Here is a 26,697-nt window from a genome sequence, read left to right on the forward strand (position 1 = left end):
GGAGGGCGGGCGGGCGGGCTGGTTGGCTACATGTGTTTATGCTGTATTTATAAATGCGAAATTTCAACTCCTAATTTTCTTTATGGGATTGTGTGTTTGTAGCTTTGCGTGTTTGTCAAAGTTGTAGAAAAACGGGGAAATTCTGTTCTCTCATTTGGTCAGATAAGTTGACATTCAAAAGCTGGAAAATAATACGAGAAATATAGGTCTTACAAAGACCACTAACAATATTATTATTGAAGGTGCAAAGGCCTCTGTTTCTTTGGTAAAGCTTCACTCTTTCTCTCTATCTCTGTGTTCATTTTCTTTTAGTGGTAGTATCAGTTTGTATGGTTCTTGGTTCTTGGGTTGGTTTGTTTTTTCTTGTTTGATGGTGTTTTGTGTTTGGTTTCTGAGAAAAAAGATGAGAAAGATTGGAGAAGGTAAGGAAAGTAGAGGGGATTATTGTAAAGAACTTGTCTTTTTGATAAGGTATGCAAGAACGGAATCTTGGGTTGTTCTTAAGGATGCTAATTTCTCATGGAAATAAGTTTTTCTTTTTTAAGAGGATTGTTCTTAATTATGACTATCACTCTAACCAGGTGTCCTTTTACCCTCTGGAATTCTCTGGTTGGATGCCAAGAAAAAGATCCTGTTTCTCAATGACCTTAAAGTTTTGTATTCCTCGAAGCTGTTTTCTTTTGCTTATTTGGTGGCATGGAATCTTGGGTTGTTCTAAGGGATGTTAATTTCTCATGTAAATATATATTTTTTTCCTTCCTACAAGGATTGTTTTGGAACTCTATGTCTAGATGCCAAGTAAAAGATCTTGTTTTTCAATGTTCTTAAAGTTCCTGTACAAACAAAAGTTGTTTCCTTTTTCCTTTGTGGTGATCTGGGTAAGAATGTTTTGTGTTCAATATAACTGATTGTTATTAAAAATTCTTAGTCTGTGGTGTTAAAGGTGGAGAAAGAGATGGCTGAGAATGGAAGGGTACATCCAGATTGTGTTAATGCTGCCAATCCTTACCATGAATGTGGTGTAGCTTGCCTTGAAAAGATTTCTCAAGGCCAGGGAAGGAAGGAGAAGAAAAAGTCAGGTAATCACTATTATTACTGATATCTTTGCCACTCTTCTTAAAGTTGAGAGTTTTATGACTTTGACATGTTCACTTTACCAATTAATATCTATCTCCTCACCACCACAAAACTTTAGTTGGTAATCAGTTGGGTTTTACAGGAAGTGCTATGTGCCTTAAAATCATATCCGTATAGTAATTTTTGTATCTTAATTCTGTTGCAAATCAATCCATTCATAGCCATGATTTTGTGAAAAGCCTTGATCTATTTGATGAAGAAAGTAAAGATAATACTATCAGAATCTTCCTATCAACCTTCATAGAGGTGAATTTGTAGCCATCAGAGAATTATCATTTGAAAATGGTGAGTTGAGAAGCACCGGACCGCTTTCTGTTAATTTAAATTCACCTACCTATCCAACTCCGTAGAGGAGAATTTTTTAATCAGGGCTCTGATGACTTTGAAAAGGTAAATCTAAAGATTTTTAATTTTCCAGCGGTAAGTCATGGCTGTTTTCTTGCAACGTATGAAATTATGTAGGACTTCACACTTCTAAATACAGGTTTTGGACCAGGGAGTTTTTGACTTAAGGGTAGCACTGAACATTTCCAAATACAGTTGTAATTTATTTATTTTTCGTGTTTTAGATTATCATAATGGTGTAAATGGGAGTTGGCTTAGCAAAAACATGGATGGAGAAAGAAGAGCACAGCCAACTTGCCCCAAAGCCTCTAATCCTTACCATAAATGTGAGGAATTTTGTTCTAATAGAACTGCTGAGCCTAAACCAGGGGGGGTTAAAAAAGAAACAGGAGGAGCCAAGCCATGCCCAAAAGCATCTAATCCTTACCATAAATGTGAAGAATTTTGTTCTAACAGAACAGCTGATGCCAATCCTCGTGGGGTTAAAAAACAATCAGAAAGAGCACAGCCATGCCCCAGAGCATCTAACCCTTCCCATAAATGTGACGAATTTTGTTCTAACAGAACTCTGGAGGCCAATCCTCAGGGGGTTGAAAAAGAATCAGGTTTCCCCCTTTTCAAATACTAACACATTGTTGCAAGTTGGATTCTCACTTTTGTTTTTTTTTTTTTTTTTTTTTTTTTTGGGGGGGTGGGGGTGATGTCTGGGACCTGCCAACCTTTGGGCTCAAGCCATTGGAGATGGAAGAAAGCTTTTTAACTCCATTAAAAAATTGAAATCCTACAAGAATATCTTTCTCCAATTTGAAATTCCTCTTTGATGCTCAGTTCCTCATTACAGCACGTTGTTGTTGCAGGTTCCTTTCTTGATACTGCTTTAAGCTTTGGTAGAAAAAAGAAGGAATCTGAATCTCAGCAGAACTCTCCTCGAGCAGTTAACAATGCCCCTGCTGTAAAAGGAGCCGTTAACAATGCCCCTGCTGTAAAAGCAGTTCGCCGTGCTCCACCATCTCCATTGATTCTTCCTACCAAAAAGGATGAGGAACCAAAGAATAGTCGATCTTTTTCCTCATCTCAACCACATTCTGATGAAAGTTACTCCGAAGACCATGCTCTTGACAAGGTGCCAGTTCAATCCCCTGGACCAATGCATGTGTCTGGGAAAATCACGGTAGTTTTTCATGCCTCTCCCTCTCACTAAATTTATTTTTCAATATCGGCTTTGCATTGCCTCACTTTTTTCTTTCTCCAACAGCCTGATCCTCCGAAAAGCCCTTCAAAGATTAGTTTGGCCTGCTATAAAATTCCAACACCAGCTGAACCACAACAGAATGGAAAGCTCCATGGTTCGCCAAAGGCTGCCCCATATCCTTCTGCTAACCATGAGGGAAGAGTCACTAATGGTCCCATTACCGAGTACTTGAACTTCAGCTTTTCAGGCATTTCTCGTGCCTCAGAAGGGAGTGACGGGGAAGAGGTTCAATCTGTTGTTTCTGATTCCTGTGTGTCAGTAGGAAAATATCACGTGAGAGCAAATGTTGCCTCTATTCTACAGTTAATCTTTGAAAAGTATGGAGATATAGCCACAGGCAGTCGATTGGAATCAGCTTCCATGCGAGCTTATTATCTAGAGTGCCTGTGCTTTGTGGTTCAGGAGTTGCAGTGCACTCCTTTCAAGCAGTTGACAAAATCCAAAGTTAGAGAAATGTTGGCTGTTCTGAAGGACGTTGAATCCGCACAAATTGATGTTAGTTGGCTACGTGATATACTAAATGATCTGGCTGAAGGCATGGAGCTCAGTAATCAGCATCAAGCTGCGGAGGAATCAAAATCCAACTGCGATGATCTTATAGAGTCAAAAAAGAAAGAACTAGAATCCATGATGGAGGATCTAGCTCTCAAAGAGAAAGCAGTTGCTGATGCCAAGGCACAAATCACTGAAACAAGAACTCACCTGAGTAATCTAGAACTCGAATCTTCCAAGTTAGGTGAGACTATTTCATCCATCCAATCGAGGGTCAAAAAGTTTCATGAAAAACCCTTGGCAGATGAGATCCTGTAATGCAACTACCAGGCAAAACTACCACCACCACCTAATACTTAATGTGTTTTACAGTGTTCGATATTTACATAATCTAATTGTATGATACAAATTACAAAAACATGTAGGTGATACTAGAGATTTACTATGGTATGTTCTAAGGTTTTATGTTTATAGTGTAAGTTCTATGATATGGAAGATGTGATTGGTTTGAGTGACGATGCAAGTTCTTTTAGCATTTTTGGGAACTGCTGGCCTCTCTCTTTCTTGATGAATGAATTCAATTAATTAATCAAAGAGAATAACAGCGGAGCTGATCTCTGCTCCGAAGCAATGAACATGGAAAGATCTCATTTTAATCTATAAATTATTTTGTATATTAGGAACTTGAATTGATTCTCTATCTCTCTCTGGTCTCCAAAGTTGGTCTCTCGAGCTATTGGATTGAATGAGCGGCTACAGAAAGTTCTGGCAAGACATGATGCCCTTGTTTCTGGGAGCTCTACAGATTCAGATAGGACTTGCCACTTCCGATAGACCTACGTACTACTTCAGGCTTGTATTTGGTGTGGTCAGTAGAATTTGTGGCTATGGGATATTAACCCAAGTGCTTTAGATCTTAATATATATATATATATATATATATATATAATATGGATTTATAAAATTATTATCTTGTATTTTTAATCATGTTAGATTTTGTTTTATGTTAATATAAATATTTTATTTGACATATGATTATTTTATTATTAAAGCATCCACCATGTTGACTCTTCTTAGTTCAAGTTGTTTCTGTATTTTTTATCCTGCAATAATGGAATCAAATGATCGAATTTTAAATTCACTTGGACCACGTATCGCATCCGAATCTGATCCACGTTGTAGACTATGTTACTGATTGCACCGCAAATCACTCTGCAAAAAGGATTCAAATCACATTTCAACAATAAATTATGAAAATAGCGCACGGTGATACAATATCATAGAGGTTATTAGCAGTCATATGAGTTGACATGTGCAGAGTCAGTGTGTTCTTCGAATGCACAGAGTCATACTTTGTTTGTTCTACCTTTGAGCCTTGTTGCTCTTCGGGCTTCCCAAGGGGAACAACAGCACCATCATCAAGTGTCTTGGCATCTGAAAGATTTGGAGCAGTTCCACCAACTCCTTTCGTGCTGCAATAATTAGATTGAGCTGTATTAACCTTGCATTAGGGAAGAAAACAATATCATCAACCATGCTCTAGTTGATTGCAATAGAACTCTGCTGTAAAAGGACGAGAATGATACAAATTATAAACGGCAATGTCTCTTCACGTGCTATCATACAAAATGCAACTTCAAATTCATGCTGGCAGATCTTGAAGGGTAAAAAGCATGATCTTCAAATTCAGGCTCATTGGAGCAACCAGGTGAGCCTGAAGAAAACTTTCAAAAGCAGACCAGACCTTAGCTTCCCGGGTGGTAACTTATCAACATCTTTTTTTTGCATATAATAGCTCAGCCATGTCTCCAAGATCAACCTAAAAGTACATGATCCAACAGTTTTATGAGAGAATTCAATTATTCTAAAGAAATAAATGCAGACAGAACAGGGATCATAGAAGTTTTAATTGTAAATTTGACTAGCCTTACAGATAGCAACGACTTATCTAAATAGAAAACGCACTGTTACGTTCATTTTCACCCTCTCTTGAGACCCTGAATGCTTGATCAATATCAGCAGGACTGTGAACGTGTTGCTGCATGTTTATTCTGCAAATACATGGCAATCTTGCCACAGATAGGATGTGTCAGTATCAAAGCAAAATGCCAGTGAACAAAAAAAAAAACCGAGAGAGAAGGCATCATGTAATACTTGTATCAAAACGGGGGTTGAAAACATCTCCAAATGCCACCACTGCACCTCATTCATCTCTTCCTCCCTACCCATCATTCTCCAAAATAAAAACTCAATTTCCATAAAAAGAGAGAGAGAGAAGAAAAAGCTAAATAAAAAATAGAAGAGCTTATGTTGCTTGAATTCTAAAATTCTGCTACTGAGAATACCATTGCAGATTCCTCAGAATGAACCTCAACTGGAGTCAATTCATAATGTAGCCGGTTATAATAAGAATACAAGGGGTCTTCCTACAAAAAATCAAAGAAACTATGCATAAGAATACTTTAGAGCATGGTGGCGAGTATTAAACAGAAGAAAGAAGAAGATGGTGAGCAATTCATGAATATATACCACATGTAGCATCCATCAGAAAGAAAACGATGGCTAATTCTTATGAAGTGATACAATTGACAAATGGAGGAACGTTCTGTTTTTTTATTTTTTTTGAAAAAAAAATGGACACGTGAGCAAAATACTGCAGCACATCAATCCTGGGAATCACAATAAACCACGGTAATTGAGTTGCTAGAATAAGTTTGGATCATTTTCCATCTGCATCTATAGACTGTTATTATAAACTAAACCGGGGGAACAAGCTTGGATCGTTTGCTTTTTCCATTTATTATTAAGATTATCGTTACATTCAAATTGAAATTCAGAGAATTTTGCAAAACGCAAAGAATTTCCAGGAACTGATAGCATTAATGAAGAAGACCTAAAAGATACGCATTCCAGGTTCATCCCGGGAATTGGTGAGAGATTGGTGATACTGATCAACTCCTAAAATTTGTGAAATGTTTCTAGGCATTACCTGGAGAATAAAAATTTCAAATTAACCCCTAACGAATTTATAAAAAGTCCCTAGGCAGCATTTGAAGAATAGAAAATCTTGGATTAACCCCTAACAAATCAAATTACTAAGAGGCCTTTAAATATTACTTAGAGAATAAAGAATCTTTAGATGTTGGGATTATACTACCAAACCCGAGTCTACTTTTCTTGGATCTCTTGTTGTATTTCAGGCTCGGGATATCAAGCCCGGCACTCATAAGCGTTTTTGTTAAGTTTATTTTATTTTTTTTGATTTATTTTTAAGAGTTTTTAAAGTTGATTTTATTTGGATTTATCAACTATCTTATCGAATAAAGCTTACGCATATGCCTATCTCACCACCACCCACAGTTAGTGTCCGCATGAAGAGATGGCTAACGACATTCCTTCTTACTGAAAATTAGATGACTTTCTCATCGACTTTTCAAGTTCACAGTACCTTCTGTCAGTTTCATCTCAAGGGAAACATCCCATGTGATATATCACGGCCGAACAGGAGTTGAAATTAAGCCAATCATGAATAGAATTTCAAGCTACAAGGAGTATCCATTAATCAATCCACATACCAATCAAGGCAGATAGATATATGCTAGAAGGACAATGTGCTCCATCAACGACGTCAACTCATCAATTATCTCAGAGGTTTTGTCTGACCCGCTGAACTTCTACGATCGAGACTGGACGAGAGCTAGGATTTACTCCGGCAAGTATCCTCGCTCTTATTTCACCTACTTGCGTGACTACCTTGCTCAGCATTACATCGAAGAAGATCAGACATGGCTTGATGAGCTTTCTAATTTAGAATTTGATTTCACCACTGTCCCTGATAAAAGGACAATCTAACTATCTAGGTAGTATTTTAGTAGTAAGAGTTTGGGATTAAAAGATTTGTTTTCTCTGTGGTTTTAGGTTTGAATCCTATGATTACCACTAGAAGTTTACATGATCGTTAACTTTAGAACCATGAAATTAATTGAGGTGCACGCAAATTAACCCTAACATTCACATTAAACTAAAAAAAAAACAATCATGAAGCCTCCGACATGGAGTTTTCAGCTACCATATCCGATTACGAATAGAAACCTGGCAGCCGGCGCCCTCTCTTTTTCGACAGCGGGGGGGGGATGGTAAGAGAAGTGGGAACAACAATGGGTTTCAGTACATCACAAAATGAGTATCAATGCATTGTGATCAACGCTTCAGTGTATCATAAACAAGTGTCGTGTCGAGATGATTCTACAGATTTAAAGAATTACTATATCATTAATTAATAGATTATATATACACTTAAAAAACTAAAAAAATACATTAAATTTAGACTTTAAAATTAATTCCAACATCAATGTCACCTAACCTCTTATACAAGGAGTCTTGTAGCCTAATTGAAGACAAACTTTAAGCATGATAATAAAATAACTAGGGTGGGGTATGTTAGCAGAAAGTAGTTTTTTCTTTTCTTTTTAAAGTCTTTTTCCCTTTTCAGTTTTCTTTTTCCAATGAAAAATTAAAAGAAAAACATGTTTATTTGATGAAAATGAAAACATTTTTTTCCAAAAAAAAAGAAAAAAAATACATCAAGATTACAACTACTTTTTATTTAAAAAATCAAAACCATGATTTATAATAATCATATCCTTGTGATAATTTAATTGTAGAATATTGATTTTATTTTATTTTATTTAAATTAAAGATGATCATGAAAAATAATATTATTAAATCAAGAAAATCTGTACATTAGATTTATAATAAAAAAAATTATTTATGATACTAACTAAATATAAAATAAATAAAAAACTAATCTTGATATTTTACATTGCTAAAAAATTGATTATATGTAAAAGAAAAAAATGAGTTGTTCTTGTTTTTTCTTCATCTTGAAAAAGAAAGTGAGAAACTTATACTGAAAAACTATGAAAAATCTCTAGAATGTGTTTTTCAAAATCAATATCCTTCTAGTTTTCTAAATGAAAAAACATTGCATTTAAATAAATAAATTCTAATTTTCCTTGTTCTGACTCCAGTTTTTTACAAGATTAAAGTGTTATTCTATTATGTTTTGAACAGTCTAAACTTTTTATCCCAGCTCTCCTCTCTTTTCCTTGATTATATATTGCTTTCGTTTGCTTTACTAAGCACCATCTTCAAGGAGGTTGTTTACATGAGATGTCTTCCAAGGCACCCTGGGGGTCGATCAAGGACCCCAAGAGCTCATATTTGGTGGATCGGGGTGTCAGCCTGGTATTTTGATCGCCTGAGGACCACCCAAGCACTCTTCTTACCTCACACCAGGCTCAAGGGACCGGAACGTGGCGAAGATAGATTTAAAAACTTTGTAAAAAGACGTGACCCCATGATTCCTTCTCTTTCAACCTCTCCCAAAAGCAAAAAAGAAAAATACCCCATGAGCACGAAACTACCCCCTTTCTCCTCTTGGTTTCTGTGCAGGTGGGTTACTGTATTTCTATAATGATAAAGAGAGGACCTCTACTCCCTTAGCCCACCATGTGGTATCCTAAAATGCAACCTTCTAATCAGATGACATCGCCAGTTCCTTTCATTTCCTACTTTAGGCTCTTTTAGTTGGACCTTAGCCCAAAAGCAAGTCACTTGCCAGTCTTTCAAGGAGACCTTTCCAGAGGTTAACGAGCAAAATGAGAGACATCTCATCTCTGGGACCCATACCCAGATAAAGAATCTATGGCTCTTCCTGGTTTCATTCATCGTCCGGTACAATTTGGCTAAGGTTCTTTGATGGATCACCATACCAACTCATGCCCAGGACACGACCAAAGTTTAGGTTGAAAATTAAACTTTATTTTCTGGGTTTTTTTAAAGAATAGGGAACTGATCTACCAATTAGATTAAATAAATTAATTGACTGATTAAAAACGATCGACATGTTTAGTCAATATAATACAATTCAAGTTCATATTAGGATTTTCTGGTATTACTTCAATTCTTTTATTGATTAGGGCTTTATGCCTATAAAAAGACTTGTAATTTAGCATCTTGTTCTTAAGCTTTGTTTTTTTAGATTAGTTTATATAACACCTATTTATTTTCTTTCAACAAGTGGTATCAAAGCTTATGTTTGATTATTTAATATGGTTAATCCAAACTTCTCACTTTAATGTCCTAGGTTGATAAAGGACAACTATGAAACTTGATGTATTTGAATAAAAGCTTGGTTAGATTCTTAAGATGTATGAGAAATGATTCAAAAGGGCTTTAAGGAGGTTATAATTGGAGAACATTGACTTCAATTCAAAGGAAGGACATGCAAAAGGCATAAATGAAGGATCAACAAGCACTAACAATCATCTATCAATGTCTGAATGATGCTACTTTTGAGATAGTACCCAACGCAACCACTACCAAACAAGCATGAAAAGTTTTACAAGAATCAAACCAAAGAGCTGACAATGTGAGAAAGATATGTCTACAAAATCTACGTGGAGACCTTGAAAAGTTACATATTCTTGAATTGGAGAATATTTTCAGAATACTTTATAATAGTATTAGCCATATACAATCAAATGAAGAAATATGATGATAAGATGGAAGAGACATGTGTGGCCGAGAAGATCTTATGCTTATTGCAAAAGAAGTTTCATTATATGATGGTCGCAATAGAGGAGTCGCAGAATATGGATGTTTTTTCAATCCAAGGTCTCATAGAAAAATTACAAGCTCATAAAGAAAAAGTCAATAAGATTCAAGAAGATATGGGTGCACACTCATTTTTTTCAAAGCATGATGGTTCCAGATATTTCTTAGGGGATTGAGGACGTGGATAAAGCAAAGGAAAAGAAGGAAGAGACAGATTCAGAAAATAAAATTATGGCAGCCTCAACAGGTCAGCTGGTTAATCACATGAAGCAAACCGTTCAACAGGTTACATTAACAGTGGCAATCAAAAATCCATGTTTGACAAATCAAAAGTTAAATGCTATAATTATCAAAAGATAGGTCATTATGCTAAGGATTGTTGGAGTCCAACCAAAAAGATTAAGAAAAATGCAAATCTAGTGATAAAATAGGAGAACGAAGCCACTTCATTACTAGTGCAATGATGAGAGAATATAAGACAAAGAGAACATGTAGTATTTATACAATGAAGACAACAACCAATTATAACACTTCAAAGCTTTGAAGCGAATTCTTCGGTATATCAAATATACTGTTGATTTTGGTTTATTTTATAGATATGCTAATAGTTTTAATCTTATAGGTTATAATGATAGTGATTGGGCTTGAGATATAGATGATAGAAAGAGGCACTACGAGTGTTGTTTTCTCGATAGGAGACACAACATTTACATGAAGTTCAAAGAAGCAATCTATAGTCATTTTATTAACCTATGAAGTTGAATATATAGCTATTGCATCTTGTGTTTGTCATTCCACGTGGTTAAAAAAATTATTAAAAAAAAATATGAATGTCACAAGAAAGACCTACAGAGATTTATGTGAACAAATCATCAGTCATTGTTTTAGCTAAAAATTCTATTTTTCATGTCGATACAATATTTCATTACCTAAGAGATATGAAGACACAAGACCAAGTCACGGATATCTTAACAAAACTACTTAAAATGATGTTTTTATTAAAATGAGAGATATATTGAGAGTTATAAAGAAATCAAGTTTAAAAAGAGATGTTAAAAATTATACTCGATTTTTGTTTTTTCTGAATAACAAGGAAATCGATCAGCAATTGGGAACCAATTAATTGGTTAGATTAAATAAATCAGTCAACAGTAAAAATAGAATTACCTCCTTCATTAGGTAAAATTTAAATTCTATTCAGATTAGTTTTAAACTTTTTGCTTATAAAAAAAACTTTTTGCCTATTAAACAAGAAAAAAAATAAAAACATCTAAAAATTCATAAAGAAAAACAATTAATAAAAATATTCCTCTCTCTCTCTCTCTCTGTCTCATTAGTAGTCTCATTTTGGATACTACTAAATTATGCACCAAACCCATTAGCCATTTACTTTTAAACTTCCGATCAAGGGTACTCGTTTAGTAGATTTTGCACTAGAAAGATAAAGGAGAAATGTGGTCGAGAAGGGAACGTTTTCAGTGCGCAAAACGTAATAGAAGAGGTATATTAAATAAAACACAAAAACTACCCGCGACAATGATACACAGCAAAACTAACGAAGATATATTAAATTATAAATAAGAGGACAAAAGGAAGAAAAAGAAAGGTCCATCATAATCCGATCTCTCTTACACACAAACAAACAAATAGAGACAGGGGGGGTGGATCAAGACAAGCTCTTTTCATTTAATTTGAGGGGTGGCTACGGAAAGATCCCAAAGCCTTAATGGCTGCAGCTCTCAGAATGTACTGGTGGTATGCAGCTGCTGCTAGTGCTCCAACAAATGGCCCAACCCAGAAAATCCACTGCATGTCCATCAAATCACACCCCGTGTTAATTACTAATATTTAACTTCAAATACACAAAAAATCAAGAACAGCATCAAAATATATATATAAACTTTGATTCAATATTTGAAGGGCTTCTTACATGATCATCCCAGGCTTTCTTATCGTTGATGATGACAGCAGCACCAAAGCTCCTAGCAGGGTTGATGCCAGTACCAGTAATAGGGATTGTGGCCAGGTGGACCATGAACACAGCAAACCCAATTGGAAGTGGAGCCAAAACCTGTACCCGAACACATGTTATCAAAACTAAATCCTACTTGGTTATCTGAACTTAACTACATGCCCTAATGGAGTTACTAAAACTTTTAACATATGAGAAGATTACTGCTATTTACTGGTACTTACAGGGATGTGAGAGTCACGTGCACTTCTCTTGGGGTCAGTTGCAGAGAAGACAGTGTAAACAAGCACAAAAGTGCCAATGATCTCAGCACCCAAAGCTGTGCCTGTGCTGTACCCGGGAGCCACCGTGTTAGCACCACCACCAAGAGAGTTGTAGTATGGCTTCATGAAGGCCTTGACCAAGCCAACCCCACAGACTGCGCCCAAGCATTGAGCCACCATGTAGCCCACAGCCCTGATTAGGGACACTTTCCTAGCCAGTAACAGGCCAAAAGTGACCGCTGGGTTAATATGCCCACCTTTTTTCAAAAAAAAAAAACCAAACCCCATTAACAAACCACACAAAAGACCTCATTTTGAAGAACATGCTTCTTAGTTTTACTAAAAGAGAGTGCCTTACATACAAAAATGAACACTAACAGTTACCAAGTTACACAAAAAGGTAACATTTTTTAAGTTAGTTGAAATAAAAGAACCAAAACTCTTGGCAAGTGTTACATAACTAACACAGTATGTCAGGTTCCATTTTAGAAACTCAATACAAGAGTGGAAAAAAGAAAAAAAGAGAGAGATGGGTTCTTGTTCTTACCAGAGATACCAGCGGTGCAGTAAACAAGGACAAAAATCATGCCACCAAAAGCCCATGCAATACCAAGCAACCCAACTCCACCACAAGCGTCTTGGTTTTTCTTGTGGCCAATAACAGTAGCCACAGTGACATAAAGGAAGAGAAGTGTAGCAATGAACTCAGCTATGAGAGCTCTAAAGAAAGACCAGAGCTTGAGTTCACCCACATCAAAAAGCGGTGCTGGAGGTGGATCAACATAATCTTTCGTATGAGTTTGCCCTTCTTCAATCACGTCCTTTGACATTTTGATCCAAGGAGTTTCTCTGTCTTTACAGTTAATTAGCTCTCTTGCCACAAGCCTTTCCTCCTCTCTCAATCTCTCTAGCTACTGGTTTGCGACGGTGTCTCTGTAAGTGCCTTTAGGTGGTCAGTCATTTTAAAGCAGGGAGAGGAGGGTTGCATATCTTGGATAAGACAGGGGTATTTTAGGGTGTTTACTGCTGTGCCTGGGAGAGCCTAGAGAGAGAAAATGGGGGTGGGACCAGGTGTGCAGATAGGCCATGTGATGGCTAATCATCTTCTCTTTTCTATGGTTGAGGGGTTAGCTATCGTGTAGGGTAGGACTCAAGGGGTCAGCCTGGCATCAACCCAAAGTCAAGCCCACAACGGTTATTTCCGGTCTTCTTTATTTCTTTCCTTTTTTTTCTCCCGAATTTTTTATTTCATTTTGGGTCACCTTTTGGACCCCATTCTTACCAAGTCACGTTATAATGTTTTGGATCTTTTTTTTTTTTACGTGGGGTGTCTGGGTCAGCTTGCGCGCACCACGACTATTCTTCATGGCTCACTGGACATCCTGCAAGCCCAAGAGCATGTAAGACACCGCGGGGGTGACAGGCGTGCACATAGAGAGTCGAACCCGGGACGGGGACGGAACAAGTCACACGGTTGACCACAGCAGCTAGACCCTCAAATGCGGACTCCATTTTTTGTAGTCTCAAGTTTTGGGGGGAATTATATTTGTATTAATTCGTTGTTTGGTTTGCCTTAGGTGCAGTCCAGTTCTAAAATATGGACCAGCCCTACAGTCGTTTTGGATTTGCGCAACTCATAATATACAACATTAACTCAGTTTGATTCAATTAAAAATTCAGTATAGAATTTAATTAAAACTCGATTCTTGATCTGTTATTTTCTTATAAAAAAGTTTAATCAAGAATATGTCATTTTAATTTATTATCATTTAAAAAAAAAGATTTATTAACCCCATGATCTATAACCTAAGTGTCACATCGATAGAATCCGTCTGCATTGAATTTTATAACCATGATGATAATTAAAGAAAGTATAAATTTGCAGCCATTGAAACGCTAGGAAAGCGCGATGCGGTTCGTGAAATACTAGGCTACAGAACACTTGTGAAGTGTACTTGAAGAAATAGGAAGGCACGTGGCTCCATGTTATATGGAGAAGAAAACACGTGTCCTCTTATAAGGTCCATTGGATTTATAGCTTGTGACATTGATTCGCATCTATCTACAAATTCGAAGCATGGTAATGAGTGGAGTTGATGAAATTAGTACAATGCTCAGTGTGAAATATCCATCACACAACCTTAATTTCGCCTTCGAGGCTTTGGCTCGAGCAGCAGTACATGAAATTTATTTGCACGTCATTGTCTTGGAAGAGGCTGATAATAAATAAATAAATAAATAATTTGTTTTAAATTTATTCGATGAATAATCATCGAACACATTAGTGCAATTTTTTTATTTTATTTTTAAATTTAATTTGTAAATTGTACAAGTGTGTTTTTTGCCTATAAAAAATAAAGAAAATGTAAAGGGTGGTCTTTACGAGGAAGAATCATTGCCAAGTGTTTTTAATCGGGTGTTTTTTTATTTAAATTAATATCAATATTTAAATTAACTTACATGTATCTTTGATTAATTCGAGTAAGATTTCGGTAATTTAAATTTATAATTATTAGAAAATAAATTCTAAAACTTGACTGTTATATTTCATGTTTTTGCTGTTAGTGTAATTGATTGGCTTGTCCTTGTCTATCAAAGGACTGGCCGTTCCTCCCTCCATCGCTTCATTTTGTTTTCAGTTCGGCGAAGGGTCGTCATAATTCGGTTTGTAAATTTCATCTCCTAGTATAATTCAACTTTACTCTACAATGATTGCTTTATATTTTCTTTATAAAATTTAAATTTTTATATTCTATAGAAACAGTGATATTCACTCTGCATGAATAGACTGTAATGTTATTCTCCCGACATTTGACGTTTTAATCCTTTATATTACATGATTAATTATGAATTAATCCTTATTACTTTTCATTGGGCTACGAAGAGTGCCGTGATTAAATTGAATGTTTGATCTGATCAAGAATCATGCGGTACCAGTTGGCAAGATATATCAATGTTGATGGTGTGGCAGATTTGAGAGGTCCCGTGGCAGTTCTCGTAGCTATCCTGAGCCTATTCATGTCACCCTCTCGCTTTGATCATGCCATCTCATCAATCAATGTTCATTCTTGAGAAAATTAAACCATCCTACTCTTTCTAGCACATGTCTTGGAATATTTGTTGAAAATTAAGATAATTATCGATGGCAGTATTATAACTAGTTAAAAAAATTAAAAAAATTATATTCACTGTAAATTAAAAAATATCAACGACTAGATAATGGTGATTAAGATAGTATTTAGCTATCGTTTTATAATTAAAAAAAAAACATGTTTATCTTGACTCTTTTATATATAGATTTTATGTTCTTCCTGTACTAATTATTACACTAATTAATCATGTTTATCTCTTTATTTATCATGGCTAACTTTTTTTTATAAGTGACTCCATGAGCACTAAGAAATACTGTTTAATCGATGATCAATTAGCATTTTGGATTTTAAAATGGATTTCAAGTTAAATATTACTTTCTTTTCAAGTGACTCCACGAGCACTCAAAAATTCTATATTTAATTGATGATCAATTAATAATTTGGATTTTGAAATGGATTTCAGGTTAAATATTTTTTCATAAGATATTATTGGACTAACTTCCACTTACTTGTTGACTTTAGTAGAATTACCTTGACCATAAAAAAATTACATTGACTGTCCCAAACATTTACCTACGAAAACAAGATGCTAATGTAATATCCCTCAGAAGACCAAATAAACGGATGGCAAACGAGGGGGGGCCAAATTAATTGTACTACTCGATTCAAGTGACCTCTTTGACCATGACACGTGTCCTGTTTCCTTAAACCGCTAGATTGTTCCAGTGCCTTCTTATTTTTTATTTTTTTATTAGTGTGATTATTCATATCAGCTCATGTATATTTTAATTAATTTTATAAATTTTAAAATTAATAACTATATAAATATCTAGTAGCACTAAATTTTATAAAACTCAAATTAATAAATTTTAAAAAATAAATATAAAAACTCATCCATTAAACTACACTATTTTATTTCTACAAGGAGAATGTGAAAGAGAAAGACTAGTCTACTTTTCTTAAGAACTCGATGCCCCCAACGGTCACCTCTTCTTGTTGTTGATATATATATATATATATATATATATATATATATATATATATATGTTATTTTTCTGAATTTTCGTGGCCTTTTCAGCCCCCGGGCACCCGTAAGCTGGTGGGCCACGTGGCCAATGAAAAGCAACGAGGAAGGGAGGGGTGGTTGTGATTAGCTTGATTGTGTCATGATCATAGATGTGGTTGCTTTCGTGCAATGGTGGTTTTTGCAGCGGAGGAAACAAGATATTGATTTTTATAGGCGAGGAAAGTGACCTTTTGCATACCGGGCGACCATCCGCTGCTTCACTTTGTTCATTTGTGGGATATTATTTGATTCTGTTTTTAGATTATACGTAAGTGATTCTAGTTTGTTTGGTTGTTACTTTTGAGAAGGAAAACAGGAGTTTTGGGCGTCTATTATTTGCTTTTTGGTATTGCGTTCACAAATGCGTTGGAATATATTTTAGAAGTATGTTTACCGTAAAAAATATTAAATTAATTTTTTAATATTTTTTGATAATTTTAATGTGTTAAAATATTTAAAACAAGTATATTTTTCAAAGTAAAAGCAAATATATATCACAATACCAGACACAGATATATATGTTTGTCATGTGTAATTTATACATGTTATGAGATGGAGTAAATAGTTATTTTTTTTAAATTTTTCTTTTATTATAGGTTAATAATTTACAATTACATGTTGTATAAAAAAAATGGGTTTCAAAAATCCTAAAATTACAGCTTAGAGACAATCCTAGTTCAATAAACTTTGAATGCTAATTGTTCTTAACCTTTATATTAAAAAAATAACATAAAAAATGTTTAAATAGTAACTAAAATAGACCTGACTAATGAGAACCCAAACCAAATAAAAATCTTAAATTTAATGAGGAAAAAAAAAAGACAACTACAAAAAAATATCAAAATAACAATTTTTAGACCCAATTTGGACATGGTCTGGTATGGCATGATGTTAGCAAGACCCCGTTAAAATTTAGGCATATAGAATATGCTGAGAAAATCTAAGTTTGATCTAATAATTCAATTAAAAATTATATTTATTTTTATTATTGATGATGTTTTAAAAAATCTAAATAGTCTGAAAATAGGGTTCTCGAGATGGATAATCAGTTAATTGATTAATCCTGGTAGTTTCATTCATTCTCACTAGTCAAGATAGCTGACAACTTATACTTGATGTTGAAGGGGCCAAGATTGTTTGTGGTTGGTACTTGTAAAATTTCTATTTTGGTAGAGATAAGGACTCTATAGTAATAAAATCAGTAACTTTAAGAGAAAAAGAGTGCAATAGTTTATAAAAAGAGATGCTTTGAAAATATATACGCAGTGAAGAATGAAGAGATTGTGAAGTTTTGTTATGAAGGTCTTGTGATATATTTATAGCTCATGAGTCTTATCTTTTTGTGAAGAGGAGAGGTTGAAGTGTAATTTTAACTTTGTGATATATTAAGTTATATTTTACTTAAAATAACACCTTTTTAAATTAATATAAAATACTAAAGAACCAGTGTGAGGTATTGAAAAAATCTTTAATGAGTGTTGAGCCCAGATCTATTAGAGATGAGAAATGGATCTAGATGCGCACGTGGGTGCTAGGCGCCCAACATGGACTTGGGCTTCTTGCTCGAGTCCATGCTATTCAGGGAGTTCGGCTTGGACCCTTGTTGTTCTTTGGGGTCGGGATATTAAGCTTGAGCCTAAGAGGTTAGATCTATTTTAAAAGAATTATTTTGGTTTATTTTAAAAAGTTTTTCGGGTACATTTTATTTATATACATCAATCACACAAAAGTTTGATTCGTTAGAACTTCCTATGGGTTTGGACACAACAATCTGAACCAGAAACGATTTACTAAATATTGCATGTTAGCAATAGCTGGATACCCTACCACCTTCTCATTTCTTTTAAATTCGATGCCCTTCAATGTGCGCGTTTTTCATTATATAATAAAAACAATAGTGTAAATGATATGTAAATTAGCTTGCAGCTCAATTAGAATTCACATTTTACGGCTCTAAGAGTTTTTGAGTCCGAGCTTCTACGTTATCACAGTAATGCATTTACACGAAATAAGTCCTCACAATAATCTAGAACGTATTATTTATATCTTTTTAAAGGTGAAATGCTACTTATTTAATCCGGAACACGCTTCAAATCACGGCTCTCTTTTTTTCCAAAGAAGAAAAAAAAAATTAAGTCTGATAAAGAATTTCTTGGATAAATGTCATTAATGAGACAAGGGTAGCACAATGCAGCTCCGATATTCTGTTTCAAAATATGGTTTTGATTGTTTTTTTAAAGTATTGTTTATTTATAAATATATTAAAGTAATATATTTTTTTATTTTTTAAAAAATTATTTTTAATATCAGCGCATCAAAATAATTTAAAACACTAAAAATATATAGATTTGAAGTAAAAAAAATAAAATTTTTAATTTTTTTTTAAAATATAGAAATAAACAGGGCTGTGACATGAAAGAAGTAATATCTAGAGAAATATTGTCAATTTTTTTGGGTCATGCAAACAATAATTCTCCATGAAGCTGGTTATTTTCTGAATGGAGTTATACACATCAACAGTATATTGATTGCACTTGCGGCAGTTTTTAGTCCATACATAAATCCAACAAGCCAACGTCATATACGAGGATGATTGCCTATGCAACGTTTTTTTTATAAAAACAAAAGTATAAATAATTCTGCCCTCTCACAAAACACAGAAAGTCTTCTGAGCACGCTTGAAAATGCGGTTGACCGTGTTTTTTCAAAATTTTAAATTTATTTTATTGAAAATATTTAAGGTAATATTTTTTTATTTATCAATATAAAAAATAAAAAATATTATTTTGAAATAAAAAATAATCTCCACAGCAATCTCAAGCAGACTCATCTCATCATCCACCTTATTAAAGTCACACAAAGAATATTGGATGGATCCTTTTGATTTTCTATATTTTGTCATTTATTTCATTTTTTTTCTTGGCATATCATAGACGGGTCCTACAGTTGAAACACTGACAAGCCACTCACGCCCCTTGAAGATTTGATGGAATTCTGGGAGTTTTATCATAATCTGTGGACTTGTAAATGCAGTGGCGTCAATCAAATCTCAATCAAGAGTATTCTGAAGGTGATTTACACGGTCCCTCAAACTAGTCATCCGCTGAAAATTATAAAGGGCGGGTTTAAAATAGTGGGTTTTGGACCTTATACTTGTTGCTAGCGAGGCAAAAATACATGTTCACAGGGAAAATAATAAAGGCACATGGAAATTTGGTAGCCGTTATTTTTAATAATATTTTTTTATTTTTAAAAAATTATTTTTAATATTAACATATCAAAATAATCTAAAAATATCAAAAATATATTAATCTAAAACAAAATATAAAATAAAATATTTTTATATTTTTTTCAAAAACACTTTCTAACCGCAATGCTACCATGCCAAACACTAATGTACACAAGTTCCTGTGTAAGAATTTTCTTCTAAATTTTGAAGCAAAGGATTACTTAGAACGGTAATTAAATCAATATAAATTAATTATTTTATTAAATTAATGTTGTTAATTTATATTGATTTGATCAAGTTAAAATATGTTAATCAATTAATTAATAAATTAGTTCTTATCAAATTAATATATTTTTTTATTTCACTTTAAAATTCAACTCAAATCATATTTTTGATAGTGATTTTTTCAATTAAAAAACGACATGTCCGGTTGAACAACTCTATTTTGAATTATTTAAAGATTCATTAAACGACACCCTCCTGTTTACGTGAGAGTTTTTTAAATCAGAAATTAAACATATTTTATTTTATTTTATTTGAGACAATTTTTATTAACGGCCCCAACCTTATCCGCGTTTATGTTGGCCGAGGAAAATCAATGAAGGTGGGGCCACTTAATCAATGATGACTCAGAAGCAGAACGAGTGGAAAATAGCTGTCACGGGGTGGCTAGAAAAATGCTTCAGCTCGAAGGCAACATTACTGTCTTAAACTGTGGATCAAGATAACCCATGGAATAATTCATTCGATATTAAACTCGGCCCGGCTTACTTGTTGTATTGATTTGGGAGCCCACCGGTTCAGAGTTTGACTCTTGCCGAGTTAATTTTAAAAATAATCACATGTAAATATTCTAGATGTTTTTATGGTTTTCATTGTATTTTTTTAAGCCCATTTATTTTCATGTTTCAAAAATATTTTTGAAAAAATAAAATTTTATTATTATTTTCTTTACTTCAAATCAATTTTTTAGTGTTTTTAGATTATTCTGATGAATTAATTTTAAAATTAAATTTTAAAAATAAAAAAATATTATTTTAATACATTTCCAAACAAAAAATACTTTAAAAATTAACCAAGATCACTCTTCAAACACCCCTAAGTTGATTATAATTGAAATTGAAAAGCATTATATAATAATCAGTTTTTATTTATTTTTATAAGAAGACATATATATACTTTTATAAAAACATTTTTTTTTCTGATAAATTATACTTTTAAAAGTTTAAAAAATTACATAATTTATAAGCACGACAATGATAAACGGAACCTGAATCTTAAAAGTGGGATTGGTGAAGGTGACCACAGCGGTTCCCTGGTTGGCTTGGCTGTTTTCATCTTCTAATAATATAGTGTCGCTGTTCGTGAAGGATAAGAACAAGCCAGAATAATGCTGATATCTTTTCGCGGGAGACTGAAAATGGCTGCCTCCTTTCCTTATCTTCTGCAACAATCAACGATTTATTTGTAAAAGATAACAAAAGGTTTTCATTTCCTACATTCCCAGTCTTAGTGTGCGATCGGTATTGAATTTCAAATTACTTTTTCTCTAAAAGCAATGTTAAAAAACTCGAAATAAAAAGTCTTGCAAAGTTCAGGTATTGAAATCATGATCGTTTGACTACAGATTTCCTCCCGAGAAGGATCTCTTTTCTTCTTGGAATTTTCCTCTTTATGACTCGGATTCTCTAATTTGAGCACATTGGAAGAAGAATATGCGCCCGTATTGAGTAGATTTGTCAGATCCGGCTTGAGATCGGCTGTTGGTTTAACCTATGGGTTAGCCCGCCCATCACCGGGTCAATTATTTTGTTCGAAACATGATCATTTCATTTCTTTTTAATTTCTTGAAGTTGATGTTGTCTGGTGGGTCTCGCTCAAATTTGACGGAGTTTACTTATTGGATCATTCTTGTTCGGCAGGACAATGTTAAAAAAATGCCCAGGTGAAGCTCCAGGTGGTCAGGTCATTGGATCGATCCATTGGGGCGCACCAAGTTTAATAACTATGTCCTTGGGCACATTCACTAAAAAATTCTCTCTCATCGATGGCCCTGGAAACAGCTAATATAGTAATTCACAATTTCAATCATCCACAAATATTCTGATATGATAATCTGTATTGTACTTCGCGCGGCCATGAAACTATCAGCATGAACATCACAAAAACTGAAAAACATACATGGAAAGGAGAAAAAAGCATGGCAAAAATCCCAACTAAGATCCCAACCACTTCAATCATCTGCGCACGAACCGACTAACAATCCAGTGAATCTGTTGATCAAATGAGCATAACAACAAAATGTTTAACCATCTATGAACTTCCTATGAAGTAACAAGCGAAAAACTTGCTTACTGATCCGAGATGCTTACCATGTTATTTTCAGGAGCTGCCCAGCAGAATCCTTGTATTGTAATAACAGCTAAGTTAGAAGATACGAGAACGAAAATACTCAAAGAATGCTTTCCCATCCACTCCAATACAAATGTCAAGCATCTGTAATCATATACATCTACCTGTAAAGAGCAAAACCAATGTTTTCATCATTGTCCATGTTTCGAAAATAGAAATGATACACTTGTTTTTGAGAACTTACCAACAAGTATAAAGCAGAATATGTGATTCCTGCTGAAGCAGAAGTGATCAGCATATAACTAAAAGTGTATAAAGATTTGTTCACAGGATCGCCTGAAAAGAAAAGAGGAACAGAGTCGAAGATTCAATCCTATGGTGCAAAATGGTTTCGATTATGAGTCGTTAAAGTTCATACCTATAACAGCAAGGAGCAACCCAACTACAAGAAGTGAAAATGATAATAGGGTCCAGTTCTCCATGCGTCCGTTGTGGTCCTGAAAGGCATTTGTGCAACATCATATGTAATCTGTTAATAGTACTGTTCAAGGTACTCAAAGAAGCAACATATGCAAATAAAACGGTTTTGGTACTTATGTTTCTATTTAAATCTTGTAACTCCCATTAAATGATTAAGAACAATTATTATAAGAACTAAAAAGAGAATGAAGAAGACAACTACATTCCACCTGTAAGTGAGCAAGAAGATGTCCATATTGAAGTCCAATTATGCAGGTCACTGCAGCTGTTAAGGAGCTGTGGATACAATCGTTGTTAGAAGGTCAAAGAGAATTTGAGTCACACTTCCATATCAAAGGGTTATTTGCACCAAGAAGATATCCTTCTTATGTGTATGAAGAGAATTACAAGGAAAGATAGAAACCCTTGAACTGTGTAAGCTGTCAGGATGCCATGAGACAAAACTGCCACTAAGACCCAGGACGTAGCCCTACTAAACAGGCACCAAACTGATAGGGGGTAGTTTAAGCACGAATATTCAGGTGAGTACAATAAAATGCAGAAGAACTGAGTTCGAGGAAGAAAAGCATAAAAGAATTTGATTGCCCACCTTAAAACACCCTCAGGATCAAAAGGAGCATGACACCAGGAAGCTGAATTGTCAGGAACTTGGCCATCGGTGGACATATTGCACTCCTTATAAAGTGAAATTTCATTATAGTCAATGGATTACGTGAACGAATAGACACCATATAAAGTGAACAGCTTAGGATACCTTCAGGTTTCTGTAAACAGGTTTTTTATATAGGTGATCAATGCCAAGTATATAGCGATCAATCATTCCAGCTGAATTACAAGCAGGTCCAAGATCGCCTCTTAGAGAACATTTTACCTGTGTCAGTTTGGGTAAGTAGGGACGCATGCAATCTCATGAACTGGACATCAAGTGATAAAATTTTAGGGTCCTCACCATGTAAACGTAGCTGTGATTTGTCAGAAACACAGAAGAAGTTGCATTGGACATTTCAAATTGCCAATCTGGAACATATAAACCATACAATAACCCCAGGTATATTGCAGATAGTGAAAATGCCACACACCTAGAAAACAGAAATCTTTTAGTCAATGAAACAGGAAAGGAATGCAAGTTGTTGGCTATAGTAGTTCATTCTGCCTACTAAATTAAAGGAAACAAAGAATCAGCAATCATCATATCAAAAAATGATCTAGGTTGTAAAGGAAATAATCCATCGAGTCTCTTGATCTACTCATATCTGTCCATCTTCCACTCAGTGCTCCTCATATTATGAAACACGAATCCGCATGCCAGTGGCATGGTCTTTCTTCCATGTACATGGTTTTCTTGAACATGAGTTATTCAATTCAAATAAATCCCACTTACAAGCTCATGAAAGTAAGAGAGCGAAAGGTAACAAGGTCTGATACTTAGCATCAACATTAGAATGAGATTATCAAAGTGAAAAGATGCTGTTATTACATACTGTTTATATTTGAAGTTTTAGAGCGAAACTCAATTTCAAATGTTAAGCTCACCAATGCCAGTAATAACTCTTGAGAAAGCTTACTTCTCTCCGTGTTCGACATGAAAGCCAAATCTCACATAAAGCAGCAACCATGTATCCAACAGATATTTTCTGGCTTGAAAGACAACTAACACAAGTTAAGAAATTGCGAGCATTATCTACAGAATGAAACATGCAACTCGTTAAAGGAATCAAACAAAAGCCATAATAGTCATGTGCAGTGCTTTGAGTATCATGCGGGTACTGCTAAGGTGTATGTCCTTGCACCTGACCAGAATGACAACGACAAAAAGTAGAACAGTATGTTTGTAATGTAGTAGATACATATCAGCGTGGCTAATTACCCTGCCCATCCACTTCAGTTGATCAGGAAACTGATGTGGCTGCTTGTATGCAATCACTTCTTTAGCAACATCTCAAGGCAGAGTGAAGTTTCCCAGTATTTCCTCATAAAATTGACACTCCTCTATACTACTCTCTATACTTGTCCATGTGAGGAGTCAAATTAAAATCAGTACTAGCAATATATGTGTGTGTCAAAACGAAATATATGCTAATGAAGGAAAAAAATCCCAAAAGCAAAGAACCATGAACAGATTATTTCTCACTGGAAAACTCTCCAGTAGTTCAGTGTCATCGATTGAAAAATCAATGCACCTGCAAAATTCCAAGCCAGCGTATTCTTTTCATGTCAACACCATACGTCAAGGAATTTATTCCATGAAAGTAGCCACCTGAATTCAAAAGGGTGTGTGCCATATTACATACAGAACTCATTGTAAGATTCACTACCCGAGTGCATGGAAATTATTGATAAGATTACCTTGAATAACCACACCTAGCAAAAATAGTTTTATTGCCTTTAGCACTGCCTTCCATGTGGCTTCGATTCTGTTTGGTACTTTCTGAAAACGTATATAGACAGAAAGCTTTCGATTCAAGCGAACCAGGAAGCACAAATGTCTTTTCTTAAATTAAGAGTGAGTGATATTACCTTGTAAACAAGTGCAAGAGAAACTCCAGCAATAAAAAGAAAGAAGGGCATCACAGAATCTGCCAAGTGAAGTCCATTCCAAGGAGAATGAGCAATAATGGGAATAATCGCCCCACCATAATCAACTAGCATCATTAGCTGAAAGCAACCAATATCCAATGCAAATCACAATCAAGCTTAGTTATTCATGAAGCTTGCATGCTTCGACTTATGAACCAAATTAACGAAAAGTTCAGGTTAAGGCAAGCTTTTCAATTCTTGATTTCAAGAGAGTAGACTTTGCCAAATTTTTCTCAGAAAACAAACAGAGCGACCCCAGAAAGTCAAGCCAGTTCAGGAAAATAAAACACAGTTCAGAGCTTTTAAACTAAACCAAGATTGATTTATATATATATATATAAAAGAAGAAGACAGGGAGCTAAGAGCTTACAAAGACGCAGAGACCACGAAATACATCGAGAGAGGCAGCACGTGGGGGTTTCTTACTGGTATGTAGTTGTTCTTCAATGTCTAGCAATGGCTTGTGTAATAAGTCTGCCATTATTTTCAGTGAAGATCAAAAGACCATGTTAATTTACAGAGCAGACAAGTAAAGTGAAGAGGAAGGTGGCCTAGGGGAGGACAAAACCTGACGTGGCATAGGGTGATTGGTTACATAAGAATGCCATAGGCGACATTAATAGAAGTCGTTATTTTGGTTTAAAAAAAATATAGATTTATTATTACAAGTCCACAGATGTTTATATCTCTTCGGATTGTTTTTTCATATTATAAATTAGGACTAAAAAAAAGGAAAAAGAAGAAGAATTGAACTAGAAAAAAAACTAAATTAATTAGATACCGTTTATTTATTGTTTTAAGATTAAAAAAAACAAGATAATATTTGATTAAAAAATAAAAAATAAATATATTTTAAAATAAATTTACGTGTTTTTAAAACATAATATCAGAAGATATGTTACTCTATGATCATTGTATTTATTTATTTTTATATCAAAACAGTAACAAAACTCTACTAATTACAGACTCGCAATTTTCTTCTTCTCGGTTCAATTCTCTCTTAATTATGCACCATGTTCTCAATCAATATAAAATTTATAAATACATTGGAAAAAGAATTCAGGACCTATCTTGAGCTCATTTATAGAGATTTTGGGCCTAAGCGACGGCCCTTCAACCACTAGAAAGGATCCACGGGCTCCATCATTCCCTACTAACATGTTCAATTGACATTTTCTTTCTTTCTTATTATATATATATATATATATATATATATATATAATATCATCCATGAGAAAACTTTATAAAAATTATACTTATCATACTATATAGATGTATTCAGGATCATGTCGGCATTCAAATGATAAATTGAGTAAATATAAAATCAAACCAAAATCAAACCCATTTGTAATGCACTATTTTAAAAATTATAATAACAATGTGATACTCGGCCTTGTTTGGTATTATGGCTTAAATAGAGATTTGCTAAAATTTATTTATTTTTTTGTTTGATTTTTTTGTGCTGATATAAAAAATAAATTTTAAAAAATAAAAATATATTATTTTAACATATGTTTAAATAAAAAAACATTTTGAAAAGTAATTGTTACTATTCTCTTAAATATCTCCTAAATAATTAAAAACAATTTTTATATATCTATATGAATGGATGAATTGATCGTATTTTAACAATATCTATTAAATATTTCAACGTAATCACATGAAAACCTATTTTTAAACAAACAAAATTATCAAGATATAAATTATCCTTATCAAACACCATAATATATATTATTTTTAACCGTTGAGATAATTTTTTCATTGTTGGGCCTCCTTTAATACCGATGCCAAGAGCAGGCCTTGAGCCCATATCTTGTAATCA

The 26,697-nt window shown here is 34.2% G+C and overlaps 3 protein-coding genes and 1 long non-coding RNA gene across 9 annotated transcripts; 1 reads left to right on the forward strand and 3 right to left on the reverse strand.

Annotated features, from left to right (window-relative positions):
- Positions 1 to 3,741, forward strand: LOC133680296 (uncharacterized). Of its 5 annotated transcripts, none has more exons than XM_062103151.1 (5): positions 3 to 265; positions 929 to 1,079; positions 1,707 to 2,087; positions 2,340 to 2,653; positions 2,738 to 3,741. In XM_062103151.1, the coding sequence occupies exons 2-5, from the start codon at positions 956 to 958 to the stop codon at positions 3,542 to 3,544; spliced, it is 1,626 nt and encodes a 541-aa protein (XP_061959135.1). In that variant the 5' UTR covers positions 3 to 265; positions 929 to 955; the 3' UTR covers positions 3,545 to 3,741. The 5 variants fall into 5 exon arrangements, with proteins under 5 accessions (XP_061959138.1, XP_061959135.1, XP_061959134.1 ...); XM_062103150.1 differs by having other exon boundaries at positions 944 to 1,079; XM_062103152.1 differs by lacking the exon at positions 3 to 265 and adding an exon at positions 274 to 422 and having other exon boundaries at positions 944 to 1,079.
- Positions 3,742 to 4,439: 698 nt separating this feature from the next.
- LOC133680297 (uncharacterized) lies at positions 4,440 to 5,524 on the reverse strand. The gene is made up of 2 exons (XR_009836289.1): positions 5,381 to 5,524; positions 4,440 to 5,295 (listed from the first exon to the last, which is right to left on the reverse strand). It is a non-coding gene; the product is annotated as an uncharacterized LOC133680297 (long non-coding RNA).
- A 5,860-nt stretch (positions 5,525 to 11,384) lies between these two features.
- Positions 11,385 to 13,048, reverse strand: LOC133680064 (probable aquaporin PIP2-8). The gene is made up of 4 exons (XM_062102869.1): positions 12,627 to 13,048; positions 12,041 to 12,336; positions 11,775 to 11,915; positions 11,385 to 11,650 (listed from the first exon to the last, which is right to left on the reverse strand). Exons 1-4 carry the CDS (start codon positions 12,907 to 12,909, stop codon positions 11,531 to 11,533), a joined length of 840 nt encoding a protein of 279 aa, XP_061958853.1. The 5' UTR covers positions 12,910 to 13,048; the 3' UTR covers positions 11,385 to 11,530.
- Positions 13,049 to 21,514: 8,466 nt separating this feature from the next.
- Positions 21,515 to 25,448, reverse strand: LOC133680063 (uncharacterized). 2 transcript variants are annotated; one of them, XM_062102868.1, is made up of 13 exons: positions 25,246 to 25,448; positions 24,816 to 24,953; positions 24,645 to 24,726; positions 24,479 to 24,555; positions 23,832 to 23,932; positions 23,248 to 23,377; positions 23,053 to 23,169; positions 22,888 to 22,973; positions 22,508 to 22,574; positions 22,237 to 22,315; positions 22,063 to 22,154; positions 21,839 to 21,982; positions 21,515 to 21,739 (listed from the first exon to the last, which is right to left on the reverse strand). In XM_062102868.1, the coding sequence occupies exons 1-13, from the start codon at positions 25,354 to 25,356 to the stop codon at positions 21,704 to 21,706; spliced, it is 1,260 nt and encodes a 419-aa protein (XP_061958852.1). In that variant the 5' UTR covers positions 25,357 to 25,448; the 3' UTR covers positions 21,515 to 21,703. The 2 variants fall into 2 exon arrangements, 1 of the variants encoding a protein (XP_061958852.1); XR_009836268.1 differs by lacking the exon at positions 21,515 to 21,739 and having other exon boundaries at positions 21,842 to 21,982; positions 22,686 to 22,973.
- Between the last annotated feature and the right edge of the window lie 1,249 nt (positions 25,449 to 26,697).

The sequence above is a fragment of the Populus nigra genome, chromosome 19 (assembly GCF_951802175.1).
Source record: "Populus nigra chromosome 19, ddPopNigr1.1, whole genome shotgun sequence".
Classification (NCBI taxonomy): Eukaryota; Viridiplantae; Streptophyta; class Magnoliopsida; order Malpighiales; family Salicaceae; genus Populus; species Populus nigra.